The 15,729-nt window shown below is 45.1% G+C and overlaps 1 protein-coding gene across 1 annotated transcript in view; it reads right to left on the minus strand.

Moving 5' to 3' along the window:
• Window positions 1-383: 383 nt before the first annotated feature.
• The window catches only part of LOC307236964 (protein shisa-9-like), a gene marked incomplete at both ends in the record, with an annotated part of 103,295 nt that continues 87,949 nt past the window's right edge, over window positions 384-15,729 (minus strand). The window contains one exon of the mRNA XM_080009559.1: window positions 384-1,003. Within this exon, the coding sequence (XP_079865685.1) occupies window positions 384-1,003 (620 nt within the window). The remainder of the gene's footprint in view (window positions 1,004-15,729) is intronic.

Genomic DNA, 15,729 nt, shown 5'->3' on the forward strand with positions numbered 1-15,729 from the left:
GACATCATTCGACTCTTTAGAGCGACCAGCAAGGTTTGAAAGAAAACACCAAATCAAAAAATATCCAACCCGCCGGTCCATGTGCAGCTACAGTTCGCCCTGCCCGTTTCCGTTCCCCCCGTTTTGTCACTTGTCAAGTAAACAAGATCACCTTCGTCACCTTCATCATCAACGACACACACGAAGAATGCGTGGAGTTACATCTTTTGTTTTGATTAAAAAAAAACCCACAAAATGATTTGTTTGTGCATGGCGACCCATGACAGCGTCATATGCACATGCCTCTCGGCCTGCTCTTGAAATGGTAGTTTTCTCCTCAAAATCGCCTCCAACCTTCTTCCAGCCATCAGCCTGTCCTGTCCATCCAGTCCACCAGCTCAGGTTCAAACGGTGACCTCGGTCTTGCTGTTAGTGGGCAGTCCCTTGTGCTTGGGGTGCATGTGAGGTGAGTGGCCGTAGCCCAGCGGCTGCGAGAAGAGCTCGGGCAGCGTCTCAATGCTGAACTGCCTCTTGTTGGAGTAGGCCTGCCGCCGGCTGTTCTGCTGGTGCTGCTGGTGCTGCTGGTGCTGCTGGTGCTGCTGGTGCTGCTGGTGCTGCTGGTGCTGTTGGTGCTGGGAGAGGTGGTGGTGCTGTGGCTGCTGATGCGGCTGCTGCTGATGCTGCTGCTGCTGATGCTGCTGCTGTCCCCCGCCGCCCACCAGGCCCACTCCTCCGTGCATGCCCATGTGCACGGGACCCTGGTGCGGGATGTGGCTCTTGCTGGGGTCCCAGGCCTTGAAGGCCGAGCTGGAGGTGAGTGGGTGCGTGTTGGTCTTGGAGATCTTGGGCTTGGGCATCTGCGCGGCGTTGGCGATGGTGATGGCCAGTGGCGCATGGATGTCCGGCGGCGGGAGGAAGGGCTTGTCCTTAGGATGGAAGACAATGGGCTGGAAGGTTGGCGGGGACTGGCGGTGCGTGTAGTCCACCATCGGGTAGCTCTTGTAGTAATCTCTGCTGGCTGTGTCTGCAAACAGAGAGGCCAGATGTTTAAATTACACCAGTCATTCTCAACCTTGGGGTTATTCGATATGCACATAGACATTGAGACTGCTATATATATATATATATATATATATATATATATATAACTGGTCTCTTGCTTTTTCGTGCTTATAGTCATGAAAATTAATCTATTGAATCGTGTCTCGGAGAATGATTGTCTGACTTTTTTCTTGCAACACATAAAGAAATGTGAACAAATTCATTTGAATGGGGAGATTTTTTCATGCTACACAAGCAGGGGCAGGTGGTGGGGACCATAAATGTTTGAATTTAAAATGCAAGGGTTTAAATTTCATTCTGACTTGCATGAAATAATAGCAGGATACTAGTTTTGCATTTTCTCTGACTGGTCTATTAAATTCATGGTTGGGCGTGAATAGGGATATACAGTAGGAGCCACTTGTCAGCCAAATAGCAACCAGCTTCTGGTCAACTTTCAGTTAACCACCAGGCACCTCCCAGCCGACTGCCATTCGGCTTCTCATGTGTCCTCACAGGGCGTGTTTAATTTAGACTTTAAGCACGCCCATTTATTCAATTGCAGTGTGTCACCATGAGATGGCACTAACTTTCCAAAAATACAATCACATTCCCAAGAGAGATTTCAGATTTTCACCCCTAACCCCAACCCATTACCTGAGATAGTGTCCTTTAATTATAGTTTGAAGTTCATTGTCAAATACTTTATAACGATGCAAGCATAATTACCAGTAATGAGATTGTTCATCTCAGAGCTAACTCAACTTTAAATAAATAATAATATAATAGTGATTAATAAAACAGTACTTATACAGTAAATGTTTTAAACAATATCTAAAAATCTAAAATGGAAAGAAGTAGTGTAGTATAAGTAATTTACCTAAAAGAAAGACAAAATAAAATGCAGACAATAATGACAGTGAGTCAACCTGATAGTGGACATCTTAAATAGTCGTGGGCCACAGATATATAGTGTCATAATGAATGGTAAGATAGACAGTGTTGTAAGACAAACACTGCAATGTACTACTAAGACGTAAGACAAAGCAGGTATGCAGTACTTGATAAATTAAAGTGACTAGTTTTAAAGTTTTACTAGCCTCTTTTAAAAGTGGCCAAGTGTGTGGATTTATAGGTTCTAGTCTTCGGCCTTTTGATTTCAAAATGAGGGTTTTTGAACTCTCAAATTTCTATTTTACTTAAAATAATTGTGAAATATCACAACTAATTTTTGCATTTCAGCCTCTCTGTCAGATAAACCCCCCATCGAATAGATTGATTTTCCAAATTCCAAAAAACAACAATGGCACAAAAATTGTTAAAAATCAATCAATAAAAGTTGATCGAATCACCAGGGATATAATAAAAATTTGTACAAATGTTGAAGATACTAAACAGTATATTGGTCCTTCTGAACACACTTTTTGCTGTTGATACAGTTGTAACTCTAGGTTTTCTTTACGGATTAGTTGCCAACTATGAAATAAATCGCCAGATGATAGTAAACTGGTGTGGTGTGTGGATGGGAGGGTTTGAGCAGCCACATCTGATGCTCATTGATTGGGCTAACAAGCGGCAGGTTTAAAAACCCCGTCCACACACACACTCAGGATAGGAGCCCTGTCATGACATGTCCCATATGGGGTGTTCTGCCTGCCACAAGCCACATCCACCCTACGGCACAGAGACACAGACAATGATGTGTTGGAGACATACGTTTATTGTAGAGAGAAGGTTAGGTGGAATTAGCCAGGAGAAGATGGAACATGTCATGACAGGGCTCCTATCCTGAGTGTGCGTGTGGATGGGGTTTTTACACCTGCTGCTCGTTAGCCCAACCAACGAGCGTCAGGTGTGGCTGCTCAAACCCTCCCATCCAACCACCTTAACTGGATATTTGATTCCCCCTCTACAGAGAGGAATTTTCACCTCTCAGTGAGAAAGGGGTGGATTGTCTCCATTGAGATGTGGAGATTTTCATCAATGGGTCTGCGTTTGCATATGTATAGGTGAGGTGTGAGGGCTTCCAGATCTATTGGGTGACACAATGATCGGCCATTAAATGTAAACAAAGAGATTGCCCAAGGCTTTATCTTATGCTTCATAGTCACTTAAAAAAGTCACTCAAAAAACGTGTACTTCGGCAATTACAGACAAGTACTATACTCTTGTCTAAAAGTTGTAGACTGGAAGTTTCCGATACAAATGGTTATAAGAAAAACAAAGTAGGAAGCAATAGGTAAAACAGCAAAAACATGTGATAAACGATAAAGGGTGATGCAGCAATACAGATAAAAATGATCTCATACAATCAATAGTCATAATGCACGGATGGTCAATTCCACTTGTGTGTGTGCGTGTGCATTAGTTGATGTTCTTAAAAGCAACAGGGATCGATAGATACTAATAATATACTTCAAATTAGTATTTCCATAGAGTAGTAGTAATAAGTAATAACAACTTATAAGGTGCGCAAACGGCACTATATTTTTCATTAAATAAACGCAAGATTATTCTGTATACACAAGTCGCTTTACATTTTGAACCACTCCTCCCCCGGCCACTCCTCCCCCACTCCTCCCCATTTGCTTTTCCACAAATGCAGCCTGGGGGCACTCCCAGGCGTGGGCCAAAATGACGTCATCGAGGGTGATATAGATAGGATCGGAGCACGGACCTGCCACGGTCCTTGCATGGGTCAGCCACGCCCAAATCACAGATCTGCCTGGGCTCTGTCATGTTCCAGCTGCCTTCTCCAAGTTGCTCCTACTGTAGGGTCATACCCTCAGTATGAATTTCATTTATAGATACAATTTAGCTGTATATGTAAATATCAATTGTCAAATGTCATTGTTTGTGCACCTTGCTGAAAATTTTTATGTACCCATCAGCCAGTGCGGTACACATTTCCATGCTAACAGCAAGCCCCACCAATCAGTGAAGTCGCTGTTACACTTAGGATTATGGGTATTGTCATGACACGACATACACGACATTGCGAATAAAACATGTTTTTCTGAAAACGAGGTTGATACACTATTGACAATACAACCTCCCTAAAAGTACATGTCCAGAGCTGTCCAAAACAGTTGCCTAATTTTAGCTCTTTTTATTTCTAAGATACTGAATAGGGCTTCGGTCGGTCGGGGTGGGAGTCTGTGTGGCCGCTGCCCGGCCTGCTGCATCCCTGCTTTGATTTGGTTGTGCTTCACCTATCTCTCCCAGCGCCAAAAGTCATACTCAGTACATACACCACACAATAGGTCAAGGGTTTGCGGGACAGGTGGGGTGCGAGCTATGTGGGTAGGGATGTGCTGGGCAGCTGAGATCTTGCCCATCACGCTCCTGTTCTGGCGTGCTTCTCGTCCGTCCTGCAATTTTAATACCACTCATATTAGTTTCGAACACATACACTCGCACACAAATATTACTCCGTACAACACTCCACTAGACAAGGGTCTGCGGGGCAGGAGGGGTGCAAATAATACGAGTTGGACTTTCTTGGAGCACTCCCACGCCCCGCAAATTTAACTGCAATTGCCAAAAGCACACATTGAGCACTGGGGTTTTCCAGGGTGGCGGGGTGCCAGGATGGTGTGGGGGTGTGGTTGGTCGGGGGTGGCCAGGTGGGCCCCCTGCTGGCTGGGTTCAAGTCCTGGCGGCTTTCGCCTGGTGGTTTCTGGCATGCTGCAACCTGGCGGGGCTGCGGAGAGCACCACCAGGTGCCTTTCTGGGCACCCGCCAGGTGCCCCGGAACCCACATCCATGCTTGCTGTCGTGGCTGCGTGGCTTCTCTGTGGTGGTTGCCCCAGGTGCCTGTGGTGGTGGAGGGACCTGGCCTGCGTCGGTGGGGGGTGGGGGGGCGGGCTGACATCCAGGTGCCCTGCGCTAAGCACACTCGGGGCGTCTGGTTGGTTGTGGTGGGGTGGGCCTCGCCCTTGCATGGGGTGTGGGTGGGCATGAGGGCCCTTCCGGCTTGCCTGCGGGCCTTGTAGGGCGGGCAGGGTGAAGTGTCGGCCTGTTGGCCCAGGACCTGGCTCAGGGCCTGTAGTCCGTGCCTAGCGCCGGCGGCCCAAGTTCTGCACTTGTGGCTGATTATCTTGTGGCTGCACATGTGGGTGGGTTGTATGTGTGTGTCTAAAGAGTGCGGGGTCTTCTGGTGCTCCGGGACTGGTTTAAGCTCCTTGGGCCGTGAGTGGGTGTTGCTCAGCGGGCTTCCGACTTCTCTGGGGGCTGGGGGGTCTTCTGTGGCTTCAGGACAAGGTGCTCGGGGCTTTCCTCCGGCCATGGAGTGTCTGTAGGGCTGCGGGTCTCAGGGGTGGCTTCGGGACCTTTTCCACTGCTTGGAGGCACCACGACATAATACCGACCTTATACTCCAGAGCCAATTGGGACAAGTCCCGAACACTCACCGGTGGACACTTCACAGGCACACACATCACACATCACACACACACACACACACACACACACACACACACACACACACACACACACACACACACACACACACACACACACACACACATACAGGCGGTCTCATCACAGGCACATACACACCACCAGCACCTCCTTTGAACACACCCCCCAGTTTTCCTGGACCTAATTAACTTAACTTTACGATGCATGTTGTTGTCTGAAGTTCATGTTTTTACATGTACATGTTATTGTTTGTTTCTATGTTTATGTTTTTCCATGTACATGTTGTTGTTTTGTTCTATATTTATTTGTCTCACCCGTGGTGATTCTCCCCCTCTTGGAGTAGTGATCAGTTGTTTATAGAGCAAAACATGGTAAGATAGTTCTCCAAAGAGTGGAATTGGTGGCGGTTCTGAAACAAATAAAATAAAATTATATATATATACAGTAAATATATATATTTGGTTTTGTTCACAACAAAGTAAAGAAAAATCCAACCCTGCCATGGCAGTGGGGTGCCAAGTATGGATTCCAAGACCATTCACATTCTAAATGAAATCTTTAAAAAAAAATTATTTTACTTTGATGAACAAAAGTAAAACAAAATCAAACAAATTTTTGGAAAGGTCTCTCTCTCTCTCTCTCTCTCTCTCGATTTATATATATATATATATATATATATATATATATATATATATATATATACACATAATATATCATCCATGCTCCATAGTATACTTATACTTATTATACTATATACTATAATAACAGTAGCATATGTGATACTGAAATTCACATGAAGAAGTCGCTTAATATGCAACGTGGAAAATCTGCACTCTGACCTGTAATGCACCAGTAAAGAAGCCTGATATGTTAATTGTAATGCATAAAATATAGAGAAATATAATTTTGGGGGGAGGGGGTCTCAGGTCCTGTTTGCGTAGGCTTCCCCAGGGTTTCCAGGTCCAAAAACATGTAGGTCAGGCTGATTGGACACCCTAAGTGAGGTGTAAATAGAGTGTGTGAGTCTGTGACTTTTACTTTTATATAGTTAAGTACAGTGTTGTACTTTTAGAGGTACAATGGATTGTCACACTAACCTAAGGTATGTTCATTGTACGCTTCCACTGGTGACAAATGTCACAAATCTGGCACAAATCTGGACTTTACGGGGGACTGCCGACAAGCCCTTGTACCCCTAAATGTACAATGCTGTACTCTCTAGATGCCATTTTATTTAAGCATAAACACCTTGCATAAAGGCATAATTGGATTGGATGATGGATTAGATGCTGCACCAAAATAGCTCGGCATCTACAAGACAGTAAACTCGTGTTGACAAGACCCAGCTCACCTCTCACACCCTGCTCTCCTAATGTTCACACATTACTGGATAGCTAAACAGGTCATTAGTCTTCATGCATATGTGTGTGTGTGTGTGTGTGTGTGTGTGTGTGTGTGTGTGTGTGTGTGTGTGTGTGTGTGTGTTTGTGTGTGTGTGTGTTTGCAAGAGAGTGTGTGAAAATGAGGATGACTTGAAGCAACGCTCCCCCGCCCTGCATACAATTTCCCTGTGCGCCCTCTAGCCACAGTGGTCAGGTAAACCAATAAATACTGACAAATCCAAAGAGATACCTCTGGGTGTGTGTGCATTTCTCCTTATGTGTGTGTGTGTGTGTGTGTGTGTGTGTGTGTGTGTGTGTGTGTGTGTGTGTGTGTGTGTGAGCGTGTGTGTTCATTGTGTGTGTGTGCTGTATGTCTATGAGCTAGTGCACATGTACTCTCCATGGTCTAACAAGCCGCCTGCAGCTCAGCGCAGAAAGAAAAACAACTCGGAGATTCGGGGAGAGACGGGGATCTCCCAAACTCCGACAACATCAACAGAGCAACTAAAATAGAAACACGAGTGTCTGGGCGTATGTGTGTGTGTGTGTGTGTGTGTGTGTTTGTGTGTGTGTGTGTGTGTGTGTGTGTCTGTGTCTGTGTGTGTGTGTGTGTGTGTGTGTGTGCAAGAAAGACAGTGAGAGAGACTGCGAGTGGGCGGCAGCTTTGTGATACAATCTTGACAGAGTGAAAGTGAAAGAACAAGCGAAAGAAGACAGCCGGCTGTAGTTAAGGATGTGTATGTGTGTGTGTGTGTGTGTGTGTGTGTGTGTACTGTATGTGTGTGTGATTGTTGGGGGTGGGGGTGTTGGGCAGGGCGGGGGGGTAAAAATAGAGCGAGTTGCGGTGGCGTCGGCTCACATTAGCACCCGCTGTCTGAGTGGCGCCGGGCTCTGCTGAGAGGTCAATGCCGCTGGTCCTCAACCCCCCCCCCCCCCCTCGCAATCCACCCTCCCGATCACCACCACCTCCAACACACACACACACACACACACACACACACACACACACACACACACACACACACACACACACACACACACACACACACACACACACACACACACATCCCAGGCCACCCTACTCCTTCCCTCCTCCTTCCCTCCCTTGGCCCCTGAAGACACCAACAACCTTGTTTATTTCCTCCCCTCCCTGAATACACACACACACACACACACACACACTCACACACACACACGTGCATGCATACTCTCTCCACACACATTAGTCTGGTTACTGTTACTATTGTCATTCATGCCACCCTTTTCAACCAGCCTGTTAATCCTACTACTACCATACTAATATAATAATAATTAACATAATAATAATAATAATACAACGCAGATTTTAAATTAGTTCATTTTCTATCTATAAACGAAGGGTCAATTTAGCAGCTTCATTAAATGGAATATAAGCCCTAGACACACGAGACAAGAGAAAGAGGCAGCGAGATGATGATACAGTGAGTAAACAGAGAGAGAGGGGGGGGGGGGCATAGAGACAGTAAAGGAGTTCTCAAACAGTGCATTTGAGTGAATGACACAATCATGGTAATTTTCTGCTCATCTCCTTCGTATTGAAAACGCTGCCGTGGCGCTCGCACTGAGAGCGGGAACGAAAAAGCGGAAGTGTGCCACGTTCATAAAGCTGGGCACATTTAGTGGATAAGTGTTTGCGTGTGTGTATATGTTCCAAACTCTATGGTACCGGGGATGCATTTCCATACATTCTTCGGGCAACTGAAAGACGAGTGAGATGGAGAGTCTACGTTCTCAGTAAATGTTTGCGATTGGGAATATCTGCCTGATTCGCCATCTGTCAACGTCCCTGCATCGTAGCTGAGTTGGAAACACTGGCAGTGAATAGTGATGCTGTCCAATATGCCTTAGTGCTTGCATATTCCCAAACTGAGTTTCTAGTTGTGCTCGAGTAAATAACTTCAAAAAGTGCATGAAGTGTAAAGGTTCGAGTCCTAACGACCCGATAGGGTCATGTTCAAAGGTGTAGACTTGATTAAATTGCACTTTTACCTTTTATCTGGCCTTGTGTATTAAATGTGCTCCACACATTTTCATACACAAGACAACCGAGTGACTGAGAGAGCGACCCCGGTATGCTCGGTGCTTTTTCTTTCTTTCATTCAATAAGGTAACCGAGAGGCACCGGGACGTGCAGCAGAGTTGCCTATAGGAAGCGCTGGCCCTACTCACACACACACACACACACACACACACACACACACACACACACACACACACACACACACACACACACACACACACACACACACACACACACACACACACACACACACACACACAGCGAGCGCGTGTTGACATGTCGCTGACAGCGCCCACTTCTCTGGTGCACACTCTTTTCTGTTTGCCTGTATACAGGATACACTGTATGTAAGCGATGAAAACAAACAGAATATTATAATTTTTTCTTTAATGAAAACCGGGACAATTCGGGAGTGAATGTTGAAAAAAACCGGGACATTTTCATGTTTTGAAACCTGGACAGTCCCAGACCAACCTGGGACGTCTGGTCACCATACATCAGCAGCCCAAGCAGAATGAAACCGGCAACCTTTCTCGGGGTTTCGTACCGTACATGGAACGGAACCGGACTATGGATGGGAAATCGATATTCTCGCTCTCAAAATGGCCACCTTATCATTTGAGTATATCTTGGGAATGTGAAAACCGCTCGCCGCTTATACACAAGCTCATCCTTTAGATGTCTTTTTGCGCGAGAGACCGGAGGACAAATAATACATACATAAAACAACCAAAAACAACTAAAAACAACATTTCTTTTTTTTTCAAGAGTTTCGGAAGGCCGTGACATGATAAACTTATCGGAACATGACTGAATGGCTGAGGAAATCACACCAACACATTAGATATGCGGCATTTAAAGTCATTTCCTGAAAGTTCCCATTCTCTCATTCCCTCCGACAGGTGTTCGGGTACGGCGATGCAGTGAGGAAGTTAATATTCCAATTTCCTAGTTGTACTCTCATTGCTTGGAAGTGGAACACTCCGTGTGCTAACAAGCTCAGCAAAATCCTTGAAATAATGTTAAAAGACATTATTCACCTCTATTTTTGAAATAACTGCTACACCCTGTGCGTCCAAGTCCCTTGTGCGTCATTCACGCACATGACCGCTTCATTTATGTGTGTGTCTCTGTGTGTGCAGTCAAAGTACACACACACACACACACACACACACACACACACACACACACACACACACACACACACTCACACACACACTTGTGCACGCACACACACACAGGAAGGCGTGTGGTGAGAGGGCATATGTGTAAGCAGCAGGAGTCGGGACCTGCAGGGTTCCTCTGGGATGATGATGATGATGATGATGGTGATGATGTGATTGCACGGCCTCTCCGTCCATTTCACAACCCCCCTTCTCAGTCTTTCTTTCTTTCTTTTATTCTTTCTTTCATTCTTTCTTTCTTTCTTTCTTTCCATCCTTTCAACATTTCACCTCATCACCAGAAGTTTCAGGGACAACTCCTTTCTTCCATCACTGTTTCTTTTTTTTTTTTCCCCTTCCATGTCACGTCGTGTCAAGTCAAGTCAAGTCGAGGCAAGTCGAGTTTATTTGCACAGGCCTTTATCGCGGTCATGTTCTTAAAGGGTTTAACAGGGCTGCATTCCAATGACATGTTTGATGATGCTTTTTTTTAAGATCCTTGTTATAGAGACTCTTGTCCTTGATGTGTGCGGAAGATCTTCCTTGCTAGCGTTTCAGGGGGGAAACCAACGATGAGAAGAATACTGTGTCCAACAAGAAGAGGAACTGCCTGATTTGATCTCTTGGGAGAAAATAAAAAAATCTTGATCGCCATACTGTGTTTGAATACTGGTCTACGGTCAAATTCTGCCATTTTGAACACTGAAGGCCACCTGCTACCTCTTGTGAGGGCCTGCTAGCCGTGCCGTCATTGCAGATCACTTGGCCCTTATACTGTTCTGGAGTGCAAAAACCTAAAAAAAAAACACCTCCGTATCCCTTTATCTTCAAAGCCCTTCTTCTTCATCTTCTTTTTCCTCTTCAAAGCTTCAAACCCTCTGCTTGTACTGGCTCGATTTGCTTCTCGGTTTTCAAAACTCAAGATTTTTCAAAGCTAGCTTCTTTCGTCAAATACCAATTGACCTGAGGCACATGTCTCTTAAAATCCAGCCAAACAGCCACAAGTATGTCCCGACATATTGATGGAAAAATAGGACTGGTGCATTAGGGACGCTTACTTTTCTTGTCCTTCAAGAAGTTGTTCAAGAGCAGAGGTAGGGCCCAAGAATTTTGAGTGACACCAGACACCAGATTTAATCAATAGTCAAGGACACACAGGGGCGAATAGACAAAGAAGTGGATTGCGGCCCCGAATAGCACCATGAATTGTGCATCAATCCAAATCTGTCCACTATCTGCGCCGTCTTAGCGTCCGAGTCTCAAAAGATGAACTAATGATATCAAAGCGCAAACATGCCCATAAAGTTCTGCAGGTGAATGCAATTTGCCCTTGTTTTGCATCTGATCACAAATATCCACATGGCAAAGTATAAATCGTGGCTTTGCACCAAGAACACGGTAGGCAGGACAATGGCAGAGAGAAGGAGAAAATGGGTATCAAAGGCTCTGTGGACGTCCACACGCACACAAGGGATTTTATTGTTTAGTAAAATTAGGAAACCTAGGCAAATACATTTTTGGGGAATGGGGAAAGCCTCAACGGATAATAGGGAGCGCTGCTCTGCGCTCCGATTGCTCCCTCTCCATTATACCTTTGGTGGCATTGGTGGGCGCATCTCGTCTCCCCCACCCGCACCCAAATGCGTAATGGAGAGGGAGCGACTGGAGCCAAGCGCGGAGAGCGGCGCACTCTGATCGATCGCTTCGGGGCCTTCCCCCGCATCGGAATTCTGAGTTTTTTCTCGGAACACTGGGGTATGTTTTTTTTTGCACGGCCCTTATAGTCTTCCATATATAATAACCTTATCTTTCAATCTTTTTGGTTCTTTCTTTCATCTCAAATTTAAAAAAATAACAGGGTTTGAGTGGAGCTGTCCATGGTCCTGAGACTTTAGGCCATTGCAGGAGAAGTGTTGGACTGAGGTTCAATGCCAATTTGGACCACTTTATTGCTATTCCCTATAACTTTTAGTTGTTTTATCAGTATCTTTTGAATTTAAAAGGAATTACTGGTTTTGTCAATGTTTGTGAGCCATTTTTTGTACAATAAATTATTCAAAGTGTCAACAAGTTGCTTTGGGAGTGCGCTTTGAAAACCACCACCGACTGCTCATTCCGCCACCTTTGGACAGTTACAAGAATTGTAATAATAATGTGAAAATATAATTTACAGATCACTGGAAAGTGTGGGTGTAACACCCCTTATAAATGCGCTTCAGTTGCAACGGCTCTCTGAAGATAATCGCGCAGCCCTGCCTTTTTAAATACATTTTGGGGTCTCTGCGCAAATTACACCAGCTCTCTGCAGACAGTAATAATTTCACTCTCACCCCATGTGGCTATTAGCGCCGGTGTTTGTGAATTGGATGTTTTTTGCAGTGAGACTCATTTGCATAGAAAGGGGTCAATTTCGCCCTAAATGCATGCATAATACCTCATTAAAATACGTGCAAATAGCACCCATGCTCCAAGACACTATGTGTGTGGCAATGCAGTTAACTGTGCATTTCACCTTTGGCGGGTGATTGTTTTTTCTGTTATTCGTGCCCGTTTAGCAGCCATAAAAGCTGTGCAATCCTTTTGTGAATTAGCCCCACAGTTTTTCGTGCATTTCAGTCTAAAACGTACATCACACTCATCCAAAACCTCCTGGGTTAGTTGGTTTAATCAACACGCGCCTTCCGCCAGCCGGCAAATTTCTGGCTTTCTGGCAAAGGGTCTATCGCACCATCTCACAGAACATCCTCTCACCGTCTGCCTTATCTCTCTACACCCCCCCCCTTCTTCCCACAGACCTGACACTCAAATGGAGGTTTTGCATGTGGACTAAATTTCCCCACTTTTTAAAAATATAAATATTTCTTGCATCAAACCGCCTCCCAGCAAAGAAAGACAATGTAAAAGCTCTGGGAATTTCAAATGCAATGAAATATGAAAAACAAGGAATCCGTGGCATTGGAATCTGGCTACTCCTACAGTAGCAGTGCACAGACTACAAATCACCGACATGCAATTCTGCGTTCCTTCTAGTTCCAGTGTAATTAAATCAAACTGGACTGGATGCAAATTGTCATCCTGTCATCCATCATGTTTAATGTCATACTACTCTTTCTCTATTCCGTCGTTTCATTTCGAACCTTTAGGATTTGCTTCTTTGTAATTCATCTACCAACCGACCGACGGACAAACCTTCCTTTGTTCCTTTTTTATCTGCATCCATTTCTTCCTTACCCGTTTACCAGCTCCCCTTTTCAAACTATCTTCACTCTTTCCTGCAAAACATACTTTTTGCTTCATTCCTGGCATACGTTCAGATTCTTGATGATATTCTTTGTGTCTTCCTTGACGTTTTCCTTTTCTTGTCGTTAATGAGGAGCACTAGATAAAATTTTAAAATCTCCTTCAAAACCCTGTCCAGATGGATTAACTGCTAAGGCTTTATGAACAGTTTCCAAGGAGATAGTTAAAAAAAAGAAAATCTCCTTCTGCTGCTTAATCTGGAGCTAAATCCCTCTGTATCGCCTTAATAAATAGAGAATTCGCTAACAGCTTTGGAAGTCCAAATAAGGGCGTGGTCGTCACAGCAGGGGAAGGTGGAACTCCAAAAACGGGCATATCGGGACTCGGCCCAGATGCCCGCTGCTATACCTGGCAAAGGTGAGCTCGCCCGGGTCGTGCTAGGCTATCTGGACTGTCATGTGTCCTCGCACTGACTTTGTCCTCACCGTGGGGCGCTCGGGAGCTGCTGGGCTGTTTATTGCCCTGCTGGAGAGGCGGGACATAGGCGTGAAGGGATTATTTGGATCAGAGTGAAGTGAAAGCGAGTTTGTTTCCGGACATGTGTTTACGACAGTAACTCGACAGGAGTGCATTTTTTTTTTTTAAAGAAGGCGCACGGTAAAATAGGAGGTTTTTGTCTTGTTTGTCTAAATATGTGTTCAAAGGGGCTTTTTTTTGTTTGCTGCTCAATGTCATCCATTAACTGCGTTCCCTTAGCTTTTCCCTCAAATTGAAAACGTTGTCATATTGACGTTCTCCTAAAAATATTTGCGCACCCGCTTTGAACAAAAACAAAAGCATCCTTCAAAAGTTTATTTCAAATTTGACAGGCTGTTGGATGGAACCATCACTTGTTCGCAAGTGTATCCTGTCTTAACTCTATTTATTTTGGAGGCTTAGCTGCCATCTGTACATTGTCTTTGTGTCTGTGAGGGGTTTTTAATTTGTCGGCAGATGCATGTCTTGATCTCAAAAAAGCACCATGAGGCTGGCTGCTCCTGCCATAAAGCAGCCGCAATAACCTTTATGGGCGAAAACGAGAGAGAGAGAGAGAGCGAGAGAGAGAGAGAGAGAGAGAGAGAGAGAGAGAGAGAGAGAGAGAGAGAGAGAGAGACTGAGAGGGGTAAAGACAGCAAGAGAGACTTATTAAATCATTCAAATCAGATGCAGGGATGCAAAACTACTTGTGAATACACAAGTGAGCATGTGTCTAATGTGCATTAACACATGTTTGTGTGTGTGTGTGTGTGTGTGTGCGTGTGTGTGTGTGCGCGCGTGCATGCAAAAGATTCACGCCAGCCGAATGCAGCTTCTGTAGATGCCTTTTGTAGTTTGTTGTTGCTCGTATGCATGCATGCATGCGAGCTTGTTTTTTTTTGTGTGCTGTGTCCATTTGATCAAAAATTCATTTTGTATTCCGCACCACCCCCTCCGACGTTCCTGTCACATGTGTTTGTGTCTCTCGCATTGCGTCACGCGGCGTGTATAAATTGTGTGTCCGCCATTCAGTGTGGAAGAGAGAAATGGAGAAAGAGAGTGAGAGACAGAGAGAGAGAGCGAGAGAGAGAGAGAGAAAGTGGAGAACATAGAGAGCAAAGCATTTGTGTGCCGACATGAAAGATGGAGAGCTGAGTGTAGACAACAGTGCATCTCCCACCGTGTGAGGGATGAAAAGGAGAACTTTGGCGTGGGGTTTGACCGTTGGCCCGCAAGACGCAGCTGTTGTCTGATGTTTAAAGGGGAATACCACACATTTTCAACATCACATTGGCCTAAAATATAACCCCCCTAGTTATTATGTGGTCCAGAGAAACTATTTCCACACTTCTCTGCATCTGAGAACAGAGCGATCAGGCTTTCTGCTTGCCCTATACAGCCTCAGAGGGAAGAATGGAGAAACTCACTTCCCTTCGAAACAGGGCAACTTTTACTTTTGAGCTTTTCCAGGCAAATGAACTATATCAGACACTAATGCTATGTCTTTACCAACAGAACAAAAGCTATCCCAAACCATCAAGACTGACTGTCGTAGCAACATTTTCTTCTTACCTCCCTCTTAATCCGTCAATAGCATGGGGGGGGGGGGGGCTCACCTTGTCTGTGATGTGCATGCCCTTATTTGAACGTCTTCCATCTCTGGCTGTGAATTATATGCCCTTATTTGGATTTCCCCCTTCCCCCGCACTGACTTATATGCACTTATTTGGAGTTCCAACTTTCCTGGCTGAATTCACTCAATTCACAATTCACCTGTTCTACCTGTTGCCCAAATGGTGTCTCATCAGCTTCTATGTAGCGCTGGTTACTATCCATGTTTTTGATAAATTAGTTGTAGCTTCAGCAATCCTTGTAACTCTTGTTCTTAATTGCTGCATGGGCAGAACCTGCATTGTCTGCTACCGCA

Source organism: Zeus faber (genome assembly GCF_960531495.2).
Source record: "Zeus faber genome assembly, chromosome: 11".
Taxonomy (NCBI): domain Eukaryota; kingdom Metazoa; phylum Chordata; class Actinopteri; order Zeiformes; family Zeidae; genus Zeus; species Zeus faber.